The following is a 27,649-nucleotide window of genomic DNA, read 5'->3' on the forward strand; positions in this document are numbered from 1 at the left end:
GAGAAAGGCAGCCTATCTGACCTTCTCAAATGTATGAGGTTGTAGGGATTCCAGTGTAAACCTTATATGCTTCCTGTGTATTTTTAAGGCTGTAAGGAGACCTCAGAGGTAGAAACATGGCTCCTGGGTTGGGGAAATGCTCCGTCACTTTGTGATAAAGCAGCATCCCACCCCCAACCCCCGCAGTGCCAGCCCCCTTCCCTAGACCAGGGAGGCGCTCCTGCTCCCGCTGACATGCCGTGGCTTCTCCTCCTCATGGCAGGATGAGAGCAGGTGCATTTTGAAGCATACGTTTGCAGTGTTTGTAAAATTACATGTCATTTTTGTCATTACTAAAAATAAAGTTCAGTGAAGAAGTGATTTAAAACTTCACCCAAGTTTTCTACAAATACAGGACTTTGGAATAACTTTTCTGAATGCCAAGAATATAAACTACTTCTGTCTGCGGGGATTGTAAATATTAACCAACTACCAAATTTACTGTAGGCATGTCAGAATCCTGCTATAATTTTTGTATCAATTACCCAACTTGTCTAAAATAAAACTCGTGAAAATTCGACACAGAAGGTCCCCCACCCACCTCGAGGGAAAGCTGCCTAAGCAATCAAATGTGGATTGGCCTGCAGTTGTAATATTCATCTGGGTTTCCCAGAGGCCCTACCCACAATTCTCCTCTCCCATGACTGGACCAAAGAATATAAGCATCTGCCTAAACTAAATGTATTTGGAGGTTCTGAAGGATTTGGGAAAGGAAATATTTCCACTTCACATCTGGGAAGTGGCATAGTAGCCAGCTGCACAGTGCATACCCTCAACTGCATGAATGTATAACATCCGTGTTCCTCGCATTTGCCACTCAAGTTGACCCAAGTGTCCAAGATTCAACTAAAACCCTAAATCTCAAAAAATTTTCCCAATGCTCTCTCCAAAAAAAAACAAAACAAAAACAAAAAGCATGCTAGTAGGGAAGAATAAAAGAAACTAATTTCAAAATTATGGAAGCAGTTTTTCACAAGTAAATACCAGTGTTCGATAAGGTATGCAAATATAAGTATGAGATTAAAAAGGGGTAACGTTTCTCAGGATAAGGAGAACCATCGAGTCGAATAAAGTTTGTAGAACTCTGAAACGAATTGAACATGCTTCTTCAGTCGTAGTACACTTCTTTAATGTGTTTTGAAAGTGGCCATCTGTTTTAGAATTCTCTGTGTTTCAGAATGAGTCCAGATGCCTTTCCATTTAAGTGAGCTAAAAGTCAGAACTAGTAAACTAGAATGTTTTCATCTTGGGGTTTCGAGTCCTTGTGACCAAATACAGGTAAATTTAAAACCTGGCTCAGGCTGTGTGTGTGGGTAGCCAGCAACTGGGCAATGTCACAGCTAAACTTTTTATACATTTCCACTCTTCCTTAAAAAAAAAAAAAAAAAATTCATCTGCTGATCACAGCAGGTAGAATCAATAGATAAACCATAAAATCCAGTTCCTGGACTTTGCTATCCCAGGCCATGTCATTGTGACATGCAAGCAGATCTCAGTTTCAGGAAGGTGCTCTCAGGGGGTACTGGCCCCTTAAGGTGAACTTTATAAGCCCATAGAAGGTGAGGAAGGTCAAGTATACAGGAATTTACCACCAGAAGGGACACTTATCTGATGATGGGTAAGACATGGTATAGGAATAGTGAAAAAGTAGCCCAGATCCTCCCCATCATATCCAGGGAGACACCAATGACATGCTTACTAAGATGGGGTTCAAGGCAAAACATTATAGGGTCAGCATCGACGCAAACCCCCGGGCCCGTTCTGTAATGTTTCCATTGCACACTATGTGCTGAACCATTTCGTTCATTAATATGCATGCATGACACAGAGAAAGACGTGTTTATTGGTAAGTCTAACTAAATATCTGGAATTAACTCAGCCCATTAGTACTGTCACTGAAGAATCACACCTCGGCTTCCTGCCAGCAATAGCTGATATTTGCGTACTGAACAGACAATGCCAGGTTTTACATGTCATCGCAGGCTTTTGACCCAATCAAAGGAAAAGGAACAAACAAGAGCTCCTAGTTTTCAAAAGGCTGAGTCATCTAATATCCATAATAATTTCAACAGTGAAAAATAACGTGATGCCTGTCAGATGCCCTCCCGTCCTTTGAAAGGTTAGCAGCGGCTGTCACGAGCACTAATTCAGCTTGTGTGTCACAGGGAAGGGTAGTGGCTTTGCAGCAGCGAGCTGTCTGTTATTTCAAGGGGGTAATTTGCTGCTTAAATCTGAATGTACTGTGGTTTCCGTTAGAGGTAACGTGTCATAGGATGCTCTGATGCTTTCCAGGGTGAGTAGATTTTCTACTTGACCTCATCTAAACCACAGATTAATTGTCTAGCTCCACCCCGTGATATCTCTTGGTCCTGACGCTGGGGACACGCCCTCCCTAGGGAGCAGGGAGGAAGGGAAGGGCCTCGCCTGAAGCAGCACCAGTATGCAGGGTGGGAAGGCACCCCTGAGGCAGAGCTAAGCTCTGGGTCCTGGCTCTGCTGCGTGTTTGCCAAGAACAATCCCTTAAACCAGAGGTTCTCAACCTTCCTAATGCCGTGACCCTTTAATACAGTTCCTCATGTTGTGGTGACCCCCAATTTCATTGTTACAAATTGAACATAATTAAAGCATAGTGATTAATCACAAAAACAATATGTAATATTCCGATGGTCTTAGGTGACCCCTGTGAAAGGGTCATTTGACCCCCAAAGGGGTCGCGACCCACAGGTTGAGAACCACTGCCTTAAACTCTTTAAGAGTTAGATAAACTTAAAAATAAGAGGGTTGAAGATAATCTTTAAAATCCTTTCCAGTCAATAAAATTCTGTAGTAATTGCACAGGGAAGCATTTTATAGTCAAGATGACATGATGGGCCTTTTTCATTATTATTACTTAGCACTCATTTCGAAGTGATATCTTTCCAGGGTGGAAGGTTTTGAAAAGTGAAGGCATATTCTCTTGGGTCTGTGCGCCCTTCCACCCCGCGTCTTGCATCGAACCCAGTGGCTTTACAGGAACCACTGGAAGCCTCCCTGTGTCCCTTTGGAGACCACTGGGCCCAGCGTTTCCCAAGCAGCCGTCAGTCATGCCTGCCCTTCCATCAGGGGCACCTATCATCTTGAAATCATTTTAATCCTGCCCTTTCTGGAACCTTCCCCGGGCCATTTCCCTCGGGTATGACTTCTTTGCACGGTCGGGATTTAGGATTTTTCTATTCTCTCTTTCCTTTAAATGCCTGTTGCCATTTGAGCGAACCTTTGCACATCACCTGGTTCTCACACAAAACCAAGCAAAATGAGAAATCGGAAGCGCGCTGTGACACAGGTTCCCAGTGGAGGTGCTTATTACTTAAAAGCTGGTTGAAGATGCTGTGAGAAGTGAAGGGTCTGTGCCGTACTTACATGTGTTGTTATGGAAAATGTCAATAGTGTGTTTGAAACTACAGAGTATAAATGTCTTTCTGAAAATAGTTTTTGAGCTCTCGTGTACCGAAGTTGATCAAGCAAATAGATATCATGAGGGCCACTTTTAGTTTTGTTAGATTTCAATACATTGTATTCTTAATGTGCTTTGCCTTTAGATTTTACTTTGTTTACTGTGCTGAGCACTCATAGATCTTTTACTAAGGTTAATTTTATTTGCTCTCGTTTTATTTTTTTATAACCTCTTTTTCCTCTCCTGTCTACCTGATGATTTTTGAATTGTTTGTCTGTATATAGCTATAGACATAGATGCTACTGGCTTAGATGCAGAAGAAAATGATATTCCAGCAAACCACCGCTCCCCTAAGCCCAGTGCAAACAGTGTAACGTCACCCCACTCCAAAGAGAAAAGAATGCCCTTCTTTAAGAAGGTAACATTACTTCCAAGCTCCCATCTGTCCGCCTGCTCAGCTGCACTGCGTCACACTCTAGTCCTGTTGACTGTCTGCGTCCTTCGATAAGCCAATAACATGCATGCTCTGTTATTCTTTGTTTCTTTTCCATGCTGCTGTAGCTAAGCAGAAGCAGAAATCGGTAAGTCTACATTGACATAAGCTGTGTTTATCCTGCCACTGGCATCATTAGCATTCAAGGCCGCAGTTGTATGAAATACAATTATTTCTGTCTGAAGGAAAAAAACCGACCAAGCCTCTAATTGAGTCCATGCATTGCAAACCGACTAAATTCAGTGAGTGACTGTGAAAGCACCATTACAGTACTTATCCTTTTTGATGGAATAATATCGACCACCAAGGGAACTTGTTTAAACATTGAAGGATGTCGAACACTGACAACACTATCTGATGCACCTCTCTTGTGCATGCTTATTCTGTCTGTCTTTGTCTCTTTCTTTTTTTCTCAATTTAACTTATAGTCAAGCATTTTAAAACCAATATTAGATTCTGATTTATGATATCCAGATACATAGCTTGTACTAAAAAAAAAAATGATTCAAGTCTTAATTTAGTCAGTATTTAAACTTCTAATCCATTAGGTGCAAAATCTGCAGATGAACAAGACCAGTGGGAAAATGCAGGCTTGTTCTGGCGGTTTACTGTGAGTTTTTCCTCTCGTCCTATATAAATACTCTCCCGCTGTCCGTGCCTCCTCCATCGGTCCGATTCCCGCATCTCACCTGCTGGACAATGGGGCGGTGGCCGAGCTCAGAACCTTTGCCCCTGGGCAGCCAAGAACTACACGGTGATGCTCCTCACCCCCTGACTGGAAACTAGGCAGTCCTGAGCTCCCTTTACTCCAGACAAGGCCTGGTTCCTTTTAGCACATTTTGTAGCTTCAGAGCGATATTTTTTAAGGAGGTCTCCCCAGCCATTTCCATTCCTTCCTGTCTTTTATTCACCACTTTCCACAGCCTACTGTGCTGTCTCTATAGTCATACTTCCTAATGGCACCATGTCCTACGCGACCACCGTATGTCATGCCACATAGATGTTGAGGAAGACCTACTGTGCTCTACACTCCCACGTCCTAAACTCTTCTCCTCTGCACACAAGTATTTTGCTCTGTGGCAGAGCTCTAAACTCATCAATGAGGTGTCGGATACTGAACTGTGAAGTTGTTGTTTTTTAAATAAATTATGGTTATGTTAATAATGGAAGACCTGAGCACTCCAGGCTAAAATTAAAACACCTGGATTTTTTTTTGAGTGTTAACACAGACGCCCCAGCCCATCTCTTGTGGTCCTATCTTCTTGTCTTAGCAAAAGTGACGAACAGTGTAAAATCCTAGAAAGTCAACATTGCTGAGCTGCTCTGGGCTTTAACGAACAGTGACGTGAACTAAAACCATGGTAGTCCAGATGAGATTTTTGAGCTTTCCTTACTCTGAAATTCCAAAACTGTGAAAATGTTTATCACAATTTTTCCACTGAAGAATTTGAACAACGTAAGGTTAGCAGGAAAGGGTAGGTAAAAATGATGATGTCGTAATCACCAAGTACCAATATTCCATCAAATAAGGTAATTTCTGTAGCGACCTTATTGATTGAGAAGGTGACTGATCGCCAGCATTGGGTAACCCTTTGCTAGCTGGCAGTCATAGATTGAAGGAAACAAAGACCTATCAAATAATGGGCCACTTAATATTAATGACTTGAAATAAAATTTCTTAGTAGCTGTTACTAAAATGCATGCAATTTTTATTCCTAATTACACTGGTGGAAAAGGAATTCTCATACTTCATAGTTATAAAGACTTGACTTCTAAACATTTTCAGAATGATCCCAGGTGGTATAATTGTAATAATTTAACAAATATGCTTATGATGCCTTCGGCACTGGTATTCATTCTTCTTATGTTATTGATTATGTGGTCAACTTAGAGTGCAGAGTTCAAACACAGGAAACAGCCTGAGAGTCAATGATAAGAGTGTTCTCCGTGTTTTAGGCTGCTTTTAGAGTGGTGCTTGTGTGGCATTTGTGCTGTCACTGTATTATGTTTGTCTTGTTTTATTTCTGTTTAAAAATGTATTCTACCTTTATTGTGGCTTTTAAAATTAATTTTGAATACTAGGCAAAATTTTAATCAATAAAACTTGACAGCACAATCACAGTAATATTTTCTCCCCTTTTGATTATATTTACCTATGGCATTAGCGAAATCTCAGCTGAAAGCTTTCAAATTTGAAATGATTTTTAATTTCCCTCTTAAGCAAGTTAAATTTAATCAAATTCAGAAAGTTTGCAATGAGCAATTTTAAGCAGCAATAAGATGTTCTGGGAGATGCAAAAATTATACTCACATTTGCACACCACTTTATCAAATTCTTAAAATAGTTTAAAGAATATTTTTCTGTTGGCCTGTGTGACTAAAAGAAATTCTTGATATATTTTTTCCAGATGCTCTTTAATGCAGAAAGATTCATATCACAATGATTTGGTTACTTCAGGTCTACAGCCATATCTCCCTTCTGCATCGAAAGATGCATTTTGAGAATCAGTGTGTGACATTTTTACTGCCAAAATAGCCATTTTTAATATAATCAAACAAATTAGTGGTTACCTAATACTTAATGACTTGAAATAAAATTTCTTAGTAGCTATTACTAAAATGCATGTAATTTATATTCCTAATTCAAAATTTTTGAAAAATTTTGATTTTGGTTATTTTATATTAAGCAGTTAAGCTGGAAAGTTTTGAAAGTTTTAGAAATTGCTACGAAATGTAGCTCCTCCCCCTGGATTAGTTACGTAACAGAAACACTACTCGGTGCTCCTGGGAAGCATTTAGAGATGCAAGTGAATGATGAACTTTCTGAGGCCACTGAAGCAGGCTCGATTATCACACATTGTCCACCTTTCCTCCGAGACACATAAACCTTCCTTTTCAGAAACCAAAAATCCAACAATATCAACCTCTAAGCTGTCCATAGGAGTCCAGATTACTGTTTACTGAGACAAGCATACCTGCTAAGTTAAACTCTTACAGTAAAATAGGACTTTTCAAGTACTTGGTAATGAGGTACAGTGTTTTGAAGTTAGGTTTTATCCAGGTAAGACAAGCACCTAAGACGCAAAGGTAATGAAACCTTTCTTTTCTCTGCACTTAACCATGTTAGGTCTGCAAATGTGGCTCTTTAGAAAACTCCAGTGCACCTGAAAAGCCATCTTAACTTCCAGTCAAGCCTAAAGCACCTATTCTGCATGAGGCATGTTTCTATCGTTCTACCAACTAGTTCTCATTCAAAAGCAGCACCTTCTGCTTTAGGAACTCATTTGTTAGTAGCATTTCTTAAGGAGAGAAAAAAAAAATGTAGACAATTCAATAACTTGAAAACTTTAGGAAAATAAACCTACCGGTCTTTGATTGGGTTTATGTAAGAAAGAGGCGAGTTAATAAAATAATTTAAAAAATGAAATGTCTGGAAAGCCAGTGCCTCAGATCACAGAACTTAGAAAGAACAGGTTTTACGTAAAATACTTACGTTCCCCCTGCCTGTCAACCACCTGACGCCCTCTCCTCTCTCTGCAGACAGAGCACACGCCTCCCTACGATGTGGTTCCTTCCATGCGCCCCGTGGTCTTGGTGGGCCCTTCCCTGAAGGGGTACGAGGTAGGAAGCGGCAGCCCGGCGCACACCTGACCTGTGTGTGCTGAACTGCTTTGTGACCCCGGCTCCCTCTCCTGACTCTTGAATTTAGAACTCAAAGAGCTCCTACCACAAAGCGTGGTGCTCTTCAAGCTGTGGTACACGTTGCTTCCTGTTGTGGCCTGTTTTATTTTCTTGGCTGTTGCTCTGGAGATTTCTGCTAGCTTCAGTTTACTCAGCCGGAGGGGAACAGTATCAGATGGAGAGTGACTGGAACCCCTGTGGGGTCGTGTGTTGTCATTAAAACATCAGGATAAATTCAGGGAACTTGGACTTTCGAATTGTTATTGTATCAGAACTCATCAGAACAGTCAAATTGGATCTCACGTGCTACTTCTTCCACATGGGAAGCCCGGGTTTGCAGACATTCTTAAGAGGAGTAAAATCGTTTTATTGTAATAGTAATATTTTTATTGTCTCCTAACTTATTGCTTCCTCAATTGCAGGTCACAGATATGATGCAAAAAGCGTTGTTTGATTTTTTAAAACACAGATTTGAAGGGCGGTGAGTATTTCAGAGTCCTGGGTATTGTGGGTTTTGTCTTGAAAATGACAACACCTGGTGGGACAGGCAGGTGATCCCGAGAGAACTACCCTCTGAAGTCTATGGGGTGACAGGAAATAAGTTTTTCCAGTTCAATCTGATGCCATAAATATTTGTCATATTTGCTCGGCACATCCTCAAACCTGCATAACCCACCTCATTGTTCCTACACCTACATCCCGAGGCTGAAATTGGCCAAATCTTTCTGCGTAGTCTCGCCCCAAATTCATGGTCAGCTGGCCCTCATCACTGCCCAGAAATCAAGCTAAATATCCCTCTTCCATTTACTTTTCTACTCTTCTAATAACGTTCATGCCAGCTCCTCTCACCTCAAACCTCTAACATCCCCCGTTCATCTCGCTGTCCCCCATGAATTTGCTTCCTATTTCATTGAGAAAATAGAGACAGAGAACTTCCAAGAGTTCCCACCACCACACCTATTCCCACCTGCATGTTTGCCCGTGTGCTCTGCTCTTCTCTTATTACTGTTAACAGTGGTCAAACCCACCAGCTTGGATGCCAGACCTCACCCTCCATCCCCACTGCAGCACAGCCATAACAGCCCTTTCCCCCCTCCTCAGTACCATGAGCATATACAATGTAGTTATCTCTTCCTTCAACAAAAGAGTTGACCTCATTTTCCCTCTAGCTGTCTCATTTTTCTCCTTTTCTTTATAGCAGAACTCCTTGAACAAGTTATGTGTCCATCACTCACCCAAAACTGGTCATGTCAGATCACTAGTCATGTCAGGACTCTCACAAGGCTAATTCCCAAGTGAATCTGCTGTCCTCCTCTTAATTGACCTGGTGGAACACACCATCCTCTTTTAAATTCTTTGTTTGGTCTCTGGAACCACACACACACTTTCTCATTATTGGTTGATTCCTGTATGTGCCCTGACCAGGGATTGAAACTGCAACATTGGTGTATTGCAGCGGTTCTCAACCTGTGGGTCGCGACCCCTTTGGGGGTCGAACGACCCTTTCACAGGGGTCGCCTAAGACCATCGGAAAACACATATATAATTACATATTGTTTTTGTGATTAATCACTATGCTTTAATTATGTTCAATTTGTAAAAATGAAAATACATCCTGCAGATCAGATATTTACATTACGATTCATAACAGTAGCAAAATTACAGTTATGAAGTAGCAACGAAAATAATTTTATGGTTGGGGGTCACCACAACGTGAGGACCTGTATTAAAGGGTCGAGGCATTAGGAAGGTTGAGATCCACTGGTGTATTGGGACGATGCTCTAACCAACTGAGCTACCCGGCCAGGGCTGAAAAATGCAGAGATGTTGAAGCCACTCACCGTCTTTGCCTCCAAGGAGCCCATGTGTAAACCATAAATTGAAACCTCAAGCAGTAAAATATAAAGTAAATGAAAAGGCAGCTCAGCGGATGTGTGTCCAAGGCTCAGGAAGCATAAACAGAGGAAGGGGTAACACTGACTTAGGGATGCCAACATCCAGGAAGGGCTTTTAAATGGAACCTATGATTCACCACCAAGTGAATTAGGAAGAGAAGGGGCATGTCCACCAGAGGGTGTAAAATGTGTGACAACATCAAGATGTGACACAGCATATATGAGAGGCAAGTTACTTAACATTCCTCAAGTCAAGTGTAGGCAGGAAGTGACTGGTAACGAGGCCAGGGCCGTGTCTGCTGTATCATGTTAATCATCTTGGACTTACTCCTTTTCCTCTCCTCTTCTCTCCCCTCCACTTGCTTGTATAATACTTATTGAGCATATGCTCTGTGCCAGGCATTATGAGGAGAAAAGCAGATAGGACCTTACTCACAGTCTATTGAAAGGCAGCCTTGAATCAGATAACCAGTGGGCGCCAGAGGAAAGGTTAAGCCAGCTTCTGATAGGAATCTAAAATGGAAACTTCAAAATACAGGGCTGGTGGGTATTTCTGCATTGTCAACAAGGTAAACGTGCTGCCTCTCTTCTCCACATTCCTTTTCTTCTTCTATCCTAACAATACGAGTACAATAGATGGCATCTATAGGTCTCAGTGTCCTTTTAGATGTCTTAATATAGTACTTTCTCCCTTGACCACACCTGCTTTTGCAACCATTTCTGATTTATATTGACCTTTTGGAAGGGGAGGCAAGGACAGAGGGAGAAACTTTTATAGGAAGATACAAGTGTGGTTAGTAATCCAGCAAAGGACGGAAAGAGACAGAAGAGGAAAACACAATTCAAGGTAAAAAAGACTTCATGATCGAAGTCTGCCGAACCAGATGCTCCTAATTGGACATTTTTGTTTTCCATTGCTTTATGAAATATATTTTATTTTGTGCCAGGAAACACAGCTTCGTCCTTGGGCCTTTGGCTTGGTCCAAGGCTCTCAGGCCAAGGGTAAAAGACATGCCTCTAATTGGGCCATTTAGCTTTCACTTCTTTATTCTTGGCTCTGTCGTTTATCGCAGTTTGGAACTGTCCCATGCGCGGGCACCCAGAACATTCTGCTGGAGGAGGCACCACGCTCTCCGTGACCTGCTACCCTTTCCTAAAGGCCAGAGACGGGGAAACAGGACGGAATTTCCTGACTTCCCACTTCTGTTTAAGCCCGTAAACCCGAGTGCGTTTCTAATTTGGAAGACAGGTTCCAGCCGTAGGGTGTATCTTGGACCATGTTATAAAGTATCAGCCACTCAGACTGGTTTCATTTAAGAAATGCAGAAACAAAATATCTGCAGGTTGTATCTTTTGTTTCTGGTCAGAAGTCATTTCCATATGGCCTTATTAATGGGCCTGCCTTGGTTCATCTTGACTCATAGAGCTGGAGTTCAACTTTCTAGGCCTGTGATCACAATGAAAGACCCTCCAAGGAAGTAACAGAGTCTATAAGGCAGAATTTCAAAAAGCCAGAGACAATTTTAACTTTTTTTTTTTTTTTTACTCCTGGCAAGACCTTCAGAGTATCTGAATCATTAAGTGTCTTTGCTTTTGGCAAGCCAAGATAACAACAGAGGGTGGAAAGTCAGCAGAAGCATCAGGTATGACTAATTCTCAAAAGACGTAATTCTAAAAGGAAAAAGTGAATTACTCATTAATTATCTATTAAATAAACTAAATTTATCCAAAATATATAAGAGCTCATGCAATTTAACAAAAGGAAGATAAACAATCCAATTTAAAAATGGGCAAAGGCACCTTTGACCTCCAGCCTTGACCATCACGAGCCTTCATTCATGTACAGGTAGTGTCTGCACTCCTTGGAGTCGTGCTGACAAGCAGCAGAGACCATGGTCACTGGGGACAATTCCGGCTTCAACTACATTATATCGACATAGAAGCTGTCCTAGGCAAATGGCCATTCCATTTTCTTTTTAACAAAATGTTTGTGTTATTGCACAATTCCCTGCCCCTTGTGTGGGTCCCTGGGTGTGTGGGGGCATCCTTGCAGGCAGGACACTGGATGCTGGCACCTGAGGACTTGAAGGTGCTGCCACTGGCTTGCCATTTATGTCACAGCAGCTTCCATGGTTATCTTCAAGTTCAACTTTGAATGAATTATCATGTTAAAAGATAAAATAAAACAAACAAAATGGGCAACGGACCTAAATAGACACTTCTCTAAAGTGAGCATTTGAAAAAATGCTCAAAGGCACTGATCATCCGACAGATGCAAATTAAAACCACAATGAGGTATCACTTCATACCTGTCAGAATGGCTACCATCAACAAATCAACAAATGATAAGTGCTGGTGAAAATGTGGAGAAAAGGGAACCCTAGTTCACTGCTGGTGGGAATGCAGACTATGCAGCCATTATGAAAGACAGTATAGAGTTTCCTCAAAAAATTAAATATGGAACTGCCATTTGACCCAGTAATCCCACTTACATGAATATATTCTAAGAAACCCAAAACACTAATCAGAAAAAACTGTTTGCACCCCTATATTCATAGCAGTGCAATTTACAATAGCTAAAATCTGGAAATAGCCCTGGTGCCCATCAGTAGATGAGTGGATAAAAAAGCTGTGATACATTTACACAGTGGAATACTATGTAGCAGTAAAAAAGGAGGCTCTCTTACCCTCTGAGACCGCATGGAGGAACCTGGGAGAGCATTATGCTAAGTGAAATAAGCCAGTCAGAGAAAGACAAGTATCACATGATCTCACTCATATGTAGAATCTAATGAACAAAATAAATGTTGAACCAAATAGATCCAGAGACATAGAAGCATGGAACAGACTGATGAATCTCAGAGGGAAGGCAGGGGTGGGTGGGTGGGAAGAGATCTACCAAAAAACTTGCATGTATGTATGCATAACCCATGGACACAGACAATAGGGTGGTGAAGGCCTGGGGCAAGGGGGTGGAAGCAGGCTAGAAGGAGTCAATGGGGGTGGGGGGAACATTGGTAATACTTTCAACAATAATGATTTTTTAAAAATAAATAAAATTTTTAAATTAAAACCCAAGAGGGAGAAAATATGAAACGAAGTGTTGGTGATGAAAAGATTCTAGATAGGAATTCTTTTCTGTCCTTAAACCTACTTGCGTTCATTTGCTGCGGCCCTGGGAGTTGTCAGAAGCATGGCCCTAGTGTTAAAACAGCATTTAAGTGCCCGGCTGGCGTGGCTCAGTGGATGAGCGTCAACCTATGAACTAGGAGGTCAGGGTTCGATTCCCGGTCAGGGCACATGCCCGGGTTGTGGGCTCGATCCCCTGTGTGGGGCGTGCAGGAGGCAGCCAATCCATCATTCTCTCTCATCATTGATGTTTCTCTCTCTCTCTCCCTCTCTCTCCCTTCCTCTCTGAAATCAATAAAAATATATATTTTAAAAAAAAACCACCAGCATTTAAGTGTGCCAGGGCAAAGAAGTGATGGCAAACCATTCTCCTTTCTTCGTGTGCAACAGAGTAGCCCACTTACATTGCATGACCCTAATCGCCTGTGTCATGTAAACAAAACAATTTCCCAATTCACCTGGTAGGACAAGGACAGGTAGATTAGCAAGGAAATCAGGGACGAGGAGGAAGGCTACTGTCAGTGATGAGTTCAGTTGCCCTTGCAGTGTTTTGAAACTGTCAGCTCTTGCCACTGCAGTGTCTAGAGTTCATACTGCATTGCTATAGGGATATGTACATGTTGAAACTGGTGCAAAGGGATCTTAATCAAAAATCAATAATCCTGGGAAACATTACATCACTTTATTTGGTGGAAAATTTCCTTGGATGTGAGATAACTCCTTCTAAACTAGTGGATGTCTACCATGGTTGCATATTAGTATCACCTACAGTGTTTTAAAAATGAAATAAAAAGCCAGGGTTTATATTCCACTGGTGACTAATTGCAACCAAATCTCTAGGGCGGGGCCTAATGTAACTGTAAACGCTTATATGGCAATTTTGATGTACGAGGAGGGTTGAAAACTACTCCTCTAAACTGAATTGTCCCCAGAATTTTGCCCTTAGGACTTTTTTTCCGGTGGAAATTCAAGTAATGACAGTTCCCCAAGCATACGTTAAGGAGTTGAAATCGTGTGGTGGCCCGGTTCACGCCGCTTACACAGCTCGTCACGTAAGCAGATCAGTGGACGCCGGGCTGGACGGCACCACGTGCAGAAAGGAAAAAGCATGGGGACAAAGAGCGACGTGCTGTTACAGAAAACCCGTCCTCCTGCTGAATGGGTTCAGACGCTCCTGTCTGGTCCCCACTGTAATCCCAGGGTAGTGCCCAAAGCTCGGCAGCCTCTTTAGAGCCACAGGACCCAGATTCTGGTCATCAGCAGCGCGTGGGTGCCCCCAGCTGCACTCGTACATCCCCAGCGCCTCAGGTGCTCCCTCTGCCTCTGCCTAGAAGACCTGCCCACGGCATCCATAGGGCTCGGTGGCTGCCAGAGGCGGGGTAGAGGCAGCATCCATCACAGAGGGGTAGCACAGGGGAACCTGGGGAGGAATGGAGTGATACTGCATCATGAAGGCGATAGTAGGTATGAAACTCCATGAATTGGTCCCAACTCATAAAGGATCGACTGTATGACGTATAGATACATTTTTTGCAAAATCCAGTAATCCCTTTCCACATGGTCCCAAATGCATTGCTATCCCAATGGCAACCAATGTTAACTGCATTAGCTATTTCTCAGTGTTCACTCCTTACCTCTCAGTAACATACTTAATTTGCTACTTGAGTTTTCAGTCTTAATCATTACGCATTGATTTCTCCCATGAGGATATGTAGCTCTCATGCACAGTCCTCCTCTCTCTCACACATACCTGTATACACATCTCAGCCTCTAGACCAGCGGTTCTCAACCTGTGGGGCGCGACCCCTTTGGGGGTCGAACGACCCTTTCACAGGGGTCGCTTAAGACCATCGGGAAACACATATATAATTACATATTGTTTTTGTGATTAATCACTATGCTTTAATTATGTTCAATTTGTAACAATGAAATTGGGGATCACCACAACATGAGGAACTGTATTAAAGGGTCGCGGCATTAGGAAGGTTGAGAACCACTGCTCTAGACTCTCAACAGGTAAGTTGGTATGTTTGGCTGGCTCCATTTTTAGTATGTATTGGAGCCATACAAATAACATATAAATGTGCCATGTCATGCACTGTGATTACTCTTTCATAAGAGTTTGTGGTACTATGAGATAAATCATTTCACCTTTTATACTTGCTTAGTTTTCTATGTATTTGGCACTAATTCAGCCCCAGACCCTCCCCCAGCTGTCTGAATCTCCTCAGAGTAGATTCAGATGCACCAGGTGGTCTCTCACCTTTGTCCTTTGGAATCTTTCTGGGAGCGCTCGGGGCTGCTGCCATCTGGATGGGTGCCCTCTGTGCCGGGGTACACTCGCCGTTCTGGGGCGTCCTTTGTCACTGCCTTTGGGCTTGCTGTCACCTTTTCTTTTGGAGCTCCCCTGGTCTCCTTCAGGGTTTTTTACCCTGTCATTTCAGTCAACAACATCCTCTAATAGTTTCCCTAGAAAGAGTACATAAAAACTGTCTTTGAGACCTGAATGTCTAAAAACGTCTTTAGCCCCGCCTAGTGTGGCTCAGTTGGATGGTAAAAAGGTTGCTGGTTCGATTCCTGGTCAAGGCATATGCCCAGCTTATGGGCTCTATCTCGGGTCAGGGTGTGCAGGAGGCAGCTGATTGGTGTTTCACTCTCACATCAATGTTTCTCTCTCTCTCTCTCTCTCTCCCTCCCTCACTCCCTCCCCCTTCCTTTCTCTAAAAAAAAATCAATAAAATATTTTTTAAAAATAAAAATAAATTAAAATGTTGTTAATCCACCCTCCCATTTAATTGATAGTTAAAGTGGTCATGGAATTCTAATTGGAATAATTTCCCCTCAGAATTTTTAAGTCTTTTTGCCCCATGGGACCTGTTTTTTCCTCTGGAAATTTTGCTTTGTCTCCAGTGTCATGAAATTTATGTAGACATGTCATTCAACCTTTGTGCTGGACCCTTTCAATTTGGAAAAGTCAGACTCTTAATTCTGGATTTCTTTTTTTTTTTAGTTTCCTGTTTTCTATTTCATTATTCTCTTTTTTGTGGACATCTTTTTATTTTGAAGTTGGACCTTCTAGATAACTCTCTAATTTTCATACCTTTCTTCTATTTTCCATCTTTGTCACTTCAGTTTTACCCTTTAGAAGATGTCCTTAACTTTATCTTCTAGCTCTTTTGTGTGTTTTTTTTTCTTTATTGATTAAGGTATTACATATGTGTCCTTATCCCCTCATTACCCCCCACCCCCACACACACACTCATGCCCTCACCCCCCTGGTGTCTGTGTCCATTGGTTATGCTTATATGCATGCATACAAGTCCTTTGGATGATCTCTCCCCCTTACCCCCACCCATCCTTCCCTACCTTCCCTCTGAGATTTGATGGTCTGATCAATGCTTCTCTGTCTCTGGATCTGTTTTTGTTCATCAGTTTATGTTGTTCATTATATTCCACAAATGAGTGAGATCGTGTGATATTTATCTTTCTCTGACTGGCTTATTTTGCTTAGCATAATGATCTCCAGGACCATCCAAGCTGTTGCAAATGGTAGGAGTTCTTTCCTTTTTACAGCAGCATAGTATTCCATTGTGTAGATATAACACTGTTTTTTAATCCACTCATCTGCTGATGGGCACTTAGGCTGTTTCCAAATCTTAGCTATGGTAAATTGTGCCGCTATGAACATAGGGGTGCATATATTCTTTCTGATTGGTGTTTCTAGTTTCTTGGGACATATTCCTAGAAGTGGGATCACTGGGTCAAACGGGGGTTCCATTTTTTGTTTTTTGAGGAAACTCCGTACTGTTCTCCACAGTGGCTACACCAGTCTGCATTCCCACCAGCAGTGAAGGAGGGTTCCTTTTTCTCCGCATCCTCGCCAGCACTTGTCATTTGTTGATTTGTTGATGATAGCCATTCTGTATATAGAAACAAAAATTCAAAAGAAGAGCTAGGAATTTTTGTTTCTACTGTTATATATTTAATTTCCAAAATCTCTTTCTTTTTTGAAATAGATATTTGTCCTAGTACATAGTTATACTCATTTCTTAGCTTTCAACTTTGAATGTTACTAATAGTTGTGTTTTTTTGTTTGTTTTGGTCTCTCATGTGAGGGGTTTGCCTAAGAATGCCCAGTGAACATTGCAGGGCTCAAATTTAAGAATGGGACTTGAGATAATCAGTTGGAAATTGTGCCCATTGGTGGAGCTTGTCAACTTTGTTGCCTTGCAGGACAGCCTCCCTGGACATCTATGTAGAAAACCACCAATGTCATTACCTTTGGGTCTTTCCTCTTTGGAGGTCAGATTCCCCAGAGAAAAATCTTCTCTTTAGAATCCTTTCTTTTCCAAATAATATGTCTTCTGTGCTCTGTCTCGGGTCCCCTCAGAGACTCTCTCTTTTCTTGCCTGTAAAGTGTAAGCCAGCCATAGGGAAAGGATGGTCACCTGGTGACTTGAGGTAGCAGACGGGAGGTGAAGGGCTCTAACTCTGAAACACTTCTAACCAAACTTCCTGTTTCCAGTCTCCCTTTCACCTTCTTCAAAGGTATTGTGACCCTTCTAGTTTTTCCCACACCTGTTGCTACTGCTGGCTGGTATATTCAGCTGTCTCCAGTCTAAGTAATTTGCACCTTCTGGCTTGCAAATTTTGTTGTTCTCATTTCTACCCTAACAAAAATGACCCCTCCCCCCAACTACTGTCACAACACCCTCTGTGTCCCCTTCACAACAGTCATCTTAAACTTTAATCACTTTACTAATCTATTTTCTTCTTTATTGCTGATCTCTGCCTCTAGACTCAGCTCTGGGAGGAAAGACCATGTTAATCTTGTTCTTACTCATTTTCATGCCAATCACAGCACCATACTTAGGGGAGGGCCTATAACACAAGGGCTGAATATAGCTCAAGGAGCCTGGGCTCAAATCCCAGCTTCGTCATTTTTAGTTCATATGTAACCTTGAATGAAAAAACCTACCTCTGAGGCATTTTCTTCATCAACAAAAGTGGTCTGATAATAAACCTCATTGCTAGAGCTTTGGGGATCATGTAAAGAGATAGTCCCAGCAATGAGATAATGCTTAGTACATGCCTGGCACTTGGCAAAGAACCAGTAAGTGGTAAGCTAAGTAGTACAGGATAAAAATAATGAATGAGCAAGTACCTAACATTTTTTTTTGTTTGAAAATATGGTCATAATATATATGTTTCATACTTAGATGAGTTTGAGGCATGAATTTCTGTCCATTTTTAATCAATTAATAACCTCAGGGTCTTCTGTTACTTTTTCCCCAACAGGATATCCATCACAAGGGTCACTGCTGACATCTCGCTGGCCAAACGCTCAGTGTTAAATAACCCCAGTAAGCACGCAATCATAGAGCGGTCCAACACAAGGTCAAGCCTAGGTAAGTGTGCGCTGCTTATGAACTTAAGCTATTTCAACACTTCTCCCTGAGGCTGCCAATGAGATCTAACAACATGGTAATTCCATGTGTCATAGAGCCGAGAAGAAAGAGACACGTGCTGCCAGCAGCTAGTGCTGCCGTCGCAGTGATTTCAAGGCATGAGGAATTTGTTATGATAGTTTTGAGTTAAAAATTCCACAGGCTGTCAGCATGAATGTTTTGGTTGTGGTTGTTTCACTTCTGGGAGCTTCAGTGTCTACAGATTCAAAAAATTCCTGGCTTTGCATGATAGGGTTTAGCCAGGAAAAAAGGGAAAAGGGTGAAAAGGGATTTTCAACAATAGGCTTCTGAAAAAAATAGATGCTTTACTTTGGTTGAGTGAATGGTTTTTTAAAAAAGAGAGATGGGTTAGGTAGCTCAGTAAGTTAGAGCATCATCACAATATGCCAAGGTTGGGAGTCCTGGTCAGGGCACATACAAGAATCAACTAATGAATTTATCAGTAAGATCGGTAATTGGAATAACAAATTGATCTCCCTCTCCCCTTTCCCCTCTCTCCCCCTTTTTCTTTCCACCCTCCCTCTCTCTCTCTAAAATCAATAAATTTAAAAAAAATTTAATCTATATATGTAAAAGCTTAAGTGACCATAACAACCAGAACGACCAGTTGACCTGTCACTATTACGCACATTGACCACCAGGGGGCAGATGCTCAATGCAGGAGCTGCCCCCTGGTGGTCAGTGTGCTCCCACAGCCAACCTCCTGTGGCCCCTCCCCCTGGCCACCTAGTTCCCATCGGCCCCTGGTGCTAAGCCATTTGTAGAGACCTGCTTCTGGGTCAGGGTTTCCTACATGGCAGAGCAGCTCCCTCGCTGCGATCTATTCAAAGTCAGCCTTGACACAAGGGTTAGCCTGGCTCCCATCCTCTCCCTTCCCTGGGGGCCGACTGCCACGCGGTGGCAACACGGCTGCAAGAGAAGGAGGTGGGGGAGGCAGGGAACCGCGCGGTGGCGGGGCTCCTACGGTGGCGTCTATGTCTGGCATCTGTCCCTTCAGTCTGCCCAGCCCGGCGACTGTCACCTCCTCTCCTGACCCCACCAGGGCCTTTGGGCTGGGACAGGGAACCAGGGGTGGGTGACAGCAGATGCGGCCGCTTTCCCAGGGGGGCTGAGAGCCCGCTCCCTCCTTGGGGCCGGCGGCCAACCTCCCCTGCCTCCCCCACCCCCACCCATGCACGAATTCATGCACCAGGCCTCTAGTAAATAAATAAAAAGAGGTGGGAAATGACACCAGAGATAGGCAGGGGAAGATATTTGAAAGTTTGGAGCTTATCCTTAAGACATACGGAGCCATGTAGATTTTAGGCATTTATTCATCCATTGAACAAAACTGGATTACCAACCACATGCTGGACATTATGCTATGTGCCAGGGACATTAAAGTGAAGGACACTAAGTCCTAACTCTCATAGAGCTCTTGTTTCGCAGGGAAGACATGGCAAAGCTAGTAGATGTAGACAGATCCAGTCAGTCAGTGGTTGATGAGTCCCAGAAGAAGCAGGCCAAGCGACAGAGAGCAAGCTGAGGAGGAAGGTGTGATTTTATATGGGGATGTCAGGGGAGGCCTTTCTGAGGAGTGATATTTTGGCAGGAGGATTTAGGTTGTGAATTCTGTAGCCTTTTGAGGAAAGAGTATTCTGGGCAGAGGAAACTGTAAGTGAGAAGGCCCTGAGGCAGGAGCATGTCTGATGTGTTCATCATGTAGGACTTTGTAGGCCTTTTAGTGTAGATGTGATAGGAAGCTGTACATAAGCAGGGAAGTGTTTTTAGAAGAATCACTGACAGCATTGTGGGAAAGATCATGGAACAGGCCGGTGGAAGTGAGGAAAAATTAGGATTCTGTGGAAGCAGCTTCAGAAATAGTGCACTCTGTGTAGAAATATAATATCTACAATAATCTATAATAATAAAAGCATAATATGCTAATTAGGCCGGATGGCTGAACGACCTTCCAGATGAAGCTGAGGCGGCAGCAGCTGCCTCGGCTGTGAGGGCCAAGCCCCTTGCACGAATTTCATGCATCGAGGCTCTAGTACAGTGGTTCTCAACCTTCCTAATGCCACAACCCTTTAATACAGTTCTTCATGTTGTGGTGACCCCCAATTTCATTGTTACAAATTGAACATAATTAAAGCATAGTGATTAATCACAAAAACAATATGTAATTATATATGTGTTTTCTTAGGCGACCCCTGTGAAAGGGTCATTTGACCCCCAAAGGTGTCGCGCCCCACAGGTTGAGAACCGCTGCTCTAGTAGGTACATAATAAAATTGGTGCCTTACAAGAATCCTTGTATTAGCAGGGGAGGTGGGGGGGAGGCAAGACTTGGACAGGGTGGTCATTTAGGAGGGTGCTGTCACCATTCAAGTTAGAGAATAAGAGGCCTGAAGTAAGACAGTGGCAGAGGGAATAAGGACAATGAAATAAATCGGAGATCAGTCAGGATTTGCCAGTCTGTTGAATGGGGAACATGTAGGAGAAAACTCCAGGATGGTTTTCAGCTTTTTGCTTTGAGAAACTGAGTGAGTGATGGTGTTATTCTGAGGATAAGAGGTTTAGGGGTTTAGGATGAGGGGTCTTTATTTGGGGGAGTGGACTGGGGAGAGGATAAGGAAGGTGATGGCTACATTTGTAAACATGTCGGATTTGCAGTGTTATGGAGCATCCACATACCCAGCAGGCAATTGTATATACAGATCTGCAACTCAGCAGAGAGGGCGAGCTTAAGATGCAGTTGATTCTCAATATTCATGGTAGTTATGTCCCCACAAACACTGAATTAGAGAATACTGAGCAGATAACAGAGGAAAGAGTGAACTTCGAAGATAGATAAACTCATTATCTTGACCATCTGTCTTAAGAAAAAACAAAGAATATATAGGGAATGAAGGGTTGATAATAGGCTATAAAATTAGGCCTGCAAGTAAATATGTAATTTATGGGCCTGGTTGATCTGATGAGTCTCATGTTTTGACTATCCATTACCATGGTACCTGTGCTGTCTTGTGAAATCAGCGCACTTATTCCATGACGTCGCTCTGATGGCCCAGCTACAGGAATATCTCTACCCAAAGAAAGCACTTCACTTCATCTAAATATATTTTGGTAGTCAACTTCTTATTCACATTTTTTAAGATTTATTTAATTACTTTTTTCTACAACAGCAGCTTTTTTTTTTTTTTTTTTTTTTTTTGTCCGATGCAAAAGCATAAGAGTCTTTATTCGAGCTAGCTCAGCTCCCCCACCTTGCCGACACAGCAGCAGGAAGCAGAGAGCAACAGCAGCTTTTACCTACACTAATTTTACAAAATCATCTCATTGCCTTATTGAGTTGACTCACTCCTTCAACACACGTTTTGAGTGCCAACTAGGTACTAGGTACTGTACTGAGGGAAGACTTACAAGTAATGATATGTTGTCCCCAGGCTTTGGTCAGGTCACAGCCTATTGGAAATGTTTTTAATCACATCATTGAAATACAGTCAGATACGTGTTAACAGAGGTAGGTACAAAGCCATACTTGACATTAGTATGTATTATGGGCCAGGCACTGTGATAGGTGCTTTGCGTGTTGGTTCATTTAGTCCTCATTTCCACTTTACAGAAATACTTAGACTCCAAGAAGGTAAGCATGTTACCCAAGGATTACACAGCTCTGTGAAGTGAGGAAGCCTAGTTTCTGCCCCAAGCCACCTGGGTGCCTGAGAGGACACACAGAGGCAGAACTTACTGGCTGGGGGAAAGGAATCGGGTCTTAGAGCGGGTTTTAAGATTTCCTCCTTTAAGCATTTGTTAAAATCAGGGTTTTATGTTTAGTGGTGATTATGAAAATGGCATTGGAATTATTGAATAACTGATACAAGGGCTGCCTCAAGGTCTTATTAATTCCTAACGGACCACTTAGATGCCCTCCAACACTAGCTACAATGAAAGTAACAACCTCCTCCCTCTATAGTATTGTTTGATTACTGAAACTTCTTTCATGCCTTGGACATGATGACTGTTCCTGAGTACTGCTTTTAGTACATAAAGTATCAACAACAACAAATTGTTCATTTTAGAAGCACCAGTTTTAATTCAGTGTGTATAGGAGACTAGGATGTGGACAGATGAGTAAGAGTGGCCTCATCTTTGCTGAGGGTGCATTCTTGCACTAGTTAGGACAACTCTAAAGGACCTCTTTTCAGTTTCAGAAATGAATGTCAGATAAGTCTTTAAATTCTTTTTTTAAAATAAATTCTGAGCATGATGTACTCTGTCAAAGAAAACCCCTAGTAGGAATACATTTCTTTTTTAAGTCATCCGTTTTACTTGGACATTAAAAATATTTTCTTCAAAATTTATTAGTCATTTTTTCTTAAGGTTTATTTACTAATATGTTGCATTGGGATTCTGAAAAGCCATTTTAAAATCTTTAAAAATATCTCATTTTCACCCGTAGTTTAAAAAGTATCATTATTTTTGTATGTAAGAATACTATATATATATACATATATATATATATGTAAATATATATAAATGTAAATATACACACATATACATGATACATATATTAATATTTTGACATATTAATAAAACATGAATATATAAGATAATGAATTATTTTGTTTTGTTTATCAGTTATCTGGATTTTATTTAATGAACACATACGACATTTATAATCAGTAAAAAAATAATTGTGCTCAAACCTCTGAACACATGAAATTATATATATATATATATTTTTCTTTTTAATTGATTTCAGAGAGGAAGGGAGAGGGAGAGAGAGAAACATCAATGATGAGAGAGAATCATGGATTGGCTGCCTCCTGCACACCCTCTACTGGGGATCTAGCCCGCAACCCAGACATGTGCCCTGACCAGGAATCGAACCCTGATCTCCTGGTTTGGAGGCCGAGCATGAGTTTATACTTAAAGTGTAGAATTCTGTGACTGTGTGAATAAGTTCTCATTAACTGAGCACATAATGAAAATCTTTGTGATCAAAATCTTTTTATTGCAATATAGCTGACATATAACATATTAGTTTCAGGTATACAAGATAAAGATCATATATACGTTGTGAAATGATCATGATAAGAAGTCCAGTTACCATCTATCACCACACATCGTTACACATTTTTTTCTTGTGATGAGAACTTCTAAGATCTACTCTCTTAGCAACTTTCAAATATACAATACAGTATCATTAACTATTCGTATAGTCACCATGCCATACATCACATCCCCAGATTTCTTTATTTTATCACTCAAAATTTGTGGCTTTGGACCTCCTTTACCTGTTTGGCTCACCTCCCATCCCATACCTCTGGCAACATCAATCCGGTCTCTGTATCTATGAGTTTGGTGTTTTGGGTTTTTATTTTTGTTATTTTGAGTTCCACATATAGGTGAGATTTATCACATATATAGTATTTGTTTTTCTCTGTCTGACTTATTTCACTTAGCACAATGCCTTTAAAGTCCATCCATATTACAAATGGCAAAATTTCATTGTTATGGCAAAATAAAATTAAATATAAAATACACACATATATCACATTTTCTTTATCCATTCCTCCATCAGTGTACACTTAGATTACTTCCATGTCTTGGCTGCAATGAACATGGTGAAGTTAGTGTTTTCCTTTCACTAAAATACCCACAAGTGAAACTGAAGGATCATATGATAGTTTTATTTTTAATTTTTTGAGGAACCTCCATACTGTTTTCTGTAGTGTCTGCACCAATTTATATTTCCATCAACAGTGCACAAGGGTTCCCTTTTCTTTACATCCTTGCCAATACTTGTTGACTTTTATTTATTTATTTGTAATATATTTTTGATTTCAGAGAGGAAGAGGGACAGATAGAAACATCAAGATGAGAGAGAATTATTAATTGGCTGCCTCCTGTACACCCCACACTGGGAATTGAGCCCACAACCCAGGTATGTCCCCTGACCAGGAATCTAGCCTAACACTCAACCACTGAGCCATGCCAGCCAAGTGACTTTTATTTTTTTAATCCTCACCCAAGGATAATTTTGTATTGATTTTAGAGAGAAAGGAAGGGAGAGGAAGAGAAAGAAACATTATGTGAACACCCCAGAGGTCTGGGTGGCTGGGCGCCTCCCACAACCAGGCTCCGTAGTCACAGGGAACAGCGAAGCCGGGGCCTGACTCCTGGGCAGACGGACGGTCCCCTCAGCAGAGAACAGCTACCCCGGCAAACCCCTAAGGAAGGGCCGGACAGAAAGGCTGCTTTCACATGTGGGTTGGCCCCACCAGCATTTCCTCTTCACTCTCTTCATTATCATGAAAAGTCGGATGCCCTGCCAGGAATCAAACCTGAGACCCTTCAGTGCAGGGGATGACACTCCAACCGAGGCATACCAGCCAGGGCAACACTTGTTAACTTTTTTGTAATAGTCATTCTGACAGGTATGATGTGATGATGTGAGGGCTGGCTTGCGTAGCCCTTCTATGGTTTTGATTAGCATCTCCCTGATGATTAGTGATGTCAAACACCTTTTCAGGTAACTGGCCACCTTATGTCTTCTTTGAAAAAATGTCTGTTCAGAGCTTCTGCCCATTTTAAAATCAGATTGTGTTTTTTTTAAAATATATTTTATTGACTTTTTACAGAGAGGAAGGGAGAGGGATAGAGTTAGAAACATCGATGAGAGAGAAACATCGACCAGCTGCCTCCTGCATACTCCCTACTGGGGATGTGCCCGCAACCAAGGTACCTGCCCTTGACCGGAATCGAACCTGGGACCCTTGAGTCCGCAGGCCGACGCTCTATCCACTGAGCCAAACCAGTCAAGGCGAGTTGTATGAGTTCTTTATAAATTTTGGATATTGACCCCCTATCAGATATATGATTTGCAAGTATTCTCATTTCAGATTTTCTTGATGGTTTCCTTTGCTGTGCAGGTTTTTAGTTTGATGTAGTCCCACTTTTTTATTTTTGTTTTTGGTGAGGGCTACGCAAGCCAGCCCCTGGCACAGTGTGACTCTCATATATGTTACACGTGGTTCTGATGGCTGACAGGCAGTGCTGTGACACAGGACATGCACTTCTGAATTTTTTTTCTCCTGAGTTGCAGTCTGTTTGGCCCTCATGGCAACCTCCTTTGGGCTGTGTTAGTCCTTGCTTAACTCCACGGACAATGGGAAGTGAGAAATGGACCCTGAGCAGCAGAAAAACCACCTTCTGAAATGACCCGTTCTTGGCGCATCCAGCATTATGTTCTGTCTTTTTTCTTTTTTTTCTTCTTTTTTTAAAAATATATTTTATTGATTTTTTACAGAGAGGAAGGGAGAGAGAGAGTTAGAAACATCGATGAGAGAGAAACATCGATCAGCTGCCTTCTGCACATCTCCCACTGGGGATGTGCCCACAACCAAGTTACATGCCCTTGACCAGAATTGAACCTGGGACCTTTCAGTCCACAGGCCGACACTCTATCCACTGAGCCAAACCGGTTTCGGCTGTTATGTCCTTTTTCTAAGATAAAAAGTTGCATGCTGCAGTGGGCTGGGGACATTACCTCGTGATGAGTAAGGGAGGCTGATACCAGGCCACGGCACGGAATGAAAGCTGCCTGCTCTCCCCAGGAAACTCTCGGAAATAACCCTCTTCCCCAGCAAATGGCTACGGAGAAGGTGGACTGCAGTCGTGTACAGCATCACAAACCTTTTCTCAGATCCTCTGTTATCTAAACTGGTGCCTGCCCACCACCTCTCAGGAGCTGGGAGGGGCTCACTCACCTATGGGCCCCACCTCACAGCCCTGGAGGCACCAGGAAGCCAGTTCTCTGTCCCCACCTCCTGGTTCTTGCAGCCTGAGTCAGCACTCCCCACGCTTCAGCTCCACCCAGCAAGGTGATACCTCCTAAGGATGGGATGTGGCAATTACGGAAACTCTAACCCATTGCGGAGAGATAAGCAGTGAAGGTTAGGGAGCTGTCCCCCAGTGACCTCCCCCAAAAGGCCCCATGTACAATTTTAGTTTTAAGTATGGAGGGTGTCCCCCCAAAATGTCTACACACGCTCTGAATAATTCTAAAGGCAGTGCTTATTAAAATACATCTCATTTTCAGAATTGATCTACCAGCTGTTAAAGTGTGTGTATGCTGTATATACAGGGTATACACATATACACTGAGTGGCCAGATTATTATGACCACATGACGTTTGTAGGCAAATTAGCTATAATTTCGCGCTGAAGTTGCTAGAGGGCCAGACCATTATAAATAGGGAAGCAGGTTGTTTACCATGACAGAAGTGATTTTTTTCTGAAGATATGGGTAAACGATGCGATTTAACAGCATTTGAACATGGGATATATATATATATATATACACACACACACACACACACACACACACACACACATATATATATACACACATATACACACACACACTGAGTGGCCAGATTATTATGACCACCTGACGTTTGTAGGCAAATTAGCCGTACACTGCATCGTATGGGATATGGAAGCCAAAGGCCTGTTCGAACACCTTTGCTGTCTGCAGTTACCAAGATAAAACGTCTCCAGTTCGCACAGGAACACGAGGATTGGATAGTCGAGCATAGGAAAAAAGTCATGTGGTCTGATGAATCATGTTTCCAGTTGCATCATGCAGATGGCAGAGTGAGAATTTGATGGAAACAGCACGAAAGCATGCATCCCACATGCATGAGTACAACCCTTCAAGCTGGTAGGGGCAGTGTTATGGTTTGGGGCATGTTTTCCTGGCATGATTTGGGCCCTTTAATTCATGTGGAACAGTGTCCGAATAGCACAACATACCTAAGTATCGTTGCTGATCAAGTTCATCCTATCATGTTGATGGCGTATCCCAATGGAGATGGCTTCTTCCAACAAGACAGTGCGCCATGCCACGGTGCTCATATTGTGCAGGAGTGGTTTCAAGAACATGAGGGAGACTTTACCTTGCTTAGGTGGCCCCCACAATCACCAGATCTCAATCCAATTGAGCATTTGTGGGATGAAGTTAAAAGAGCCATCAGGCAGTTGGTTCCACAACTATCAAATCTCACAGAACTGGACAGTGCTATTCATCAGGCATGGTGTCAGATTCCTCACATCACCTTTCAACATCTCGTGGAGTCAATGCCAAGAAGAATCGCCGCAGTATTGAAGGCAAAAGGTGGCCCAACGCAGTACTGATGGGGTGGTCATAATAATCTGGCCACTCAGAGAATATATATATATATATATATATATATATATATATATATATATAATCTCCATATCCCATGTTCAAAGACTGTTAAATCGCATCATTTACCCATATCTTCAGAAAAAAAATCACTTCTGTCATGGTAAACAACCTGCTTCCCTATTTATAATGGTCTGGCCCGCTAGCAACTTCAGTGCTAAATTATAGCTAATTTGCCTACAAAGTCAGGTGGTCATAATAATCTGGCCACTCAGTATATATACATATATCTAAAACTAAAATCTTTTAAATATATACACATATGAATATGTAT

At 42.1% G+C, this 27,649-nt stretch overlaps 1 protein-coding gene across 8 annotated transcripts in view; it reads left to right on the plus strand.

Annotated features, from left to right (window-relative positions):
• Positions 1–27,649, plus strand: part of CACNB2 (calcium voltage-gated channel auxiliary subunit beta 2) — a 359,416-nt gene that overhangs the window by 323,634 nt on the left and 8,133 nt on the right. For 6 of the 8 annotated variants that reach the window (XM_070432451.1, XM_070432461.1, XM_070432496.1 and 3 more), the window contains 4 exons: positions 3,757–3,890; positions 7,506–7,586; positions 8,069–8,127; positions 17,969–18,078. In XM_070432451.1, coding sequence (XP_070288552.1) covers positions 3,757–3,890; positions 7,506–7,586; positions 8,069–8,127; positions 17,969–18,078 — 384 coding nt within the window. Of the gene's footprint in view, positions 1–3,756; positions 3,891–4,033; positions 4,054–7,505; positions 7,587–8,068; positions 8,128–17,968; positions 18,079–27,649 lie in introns of all 8 variants that reach the window. The other 2 variants (XM_070432470.1, XM_070432514.1) reach the window with 1 other exon arrangement.

Source organism: Myotis yumanensis, unplaced genomic scaffold (genome assembly GCF_028538775.1).
Source record: "Myotis yumanensis isolate MYYU_CA2020_CCGP unplaced genomic scaffold, mMyoYum1.0.hap1 SCAF_1, whole genome shotgun sequence".
Classification (NCBI taxonomy): Eukaryota; Metazoa; Chordata; class Mammalia; order Chiroptera; family Vespertilionidae; genus Myotis; species Myotis yumanensis.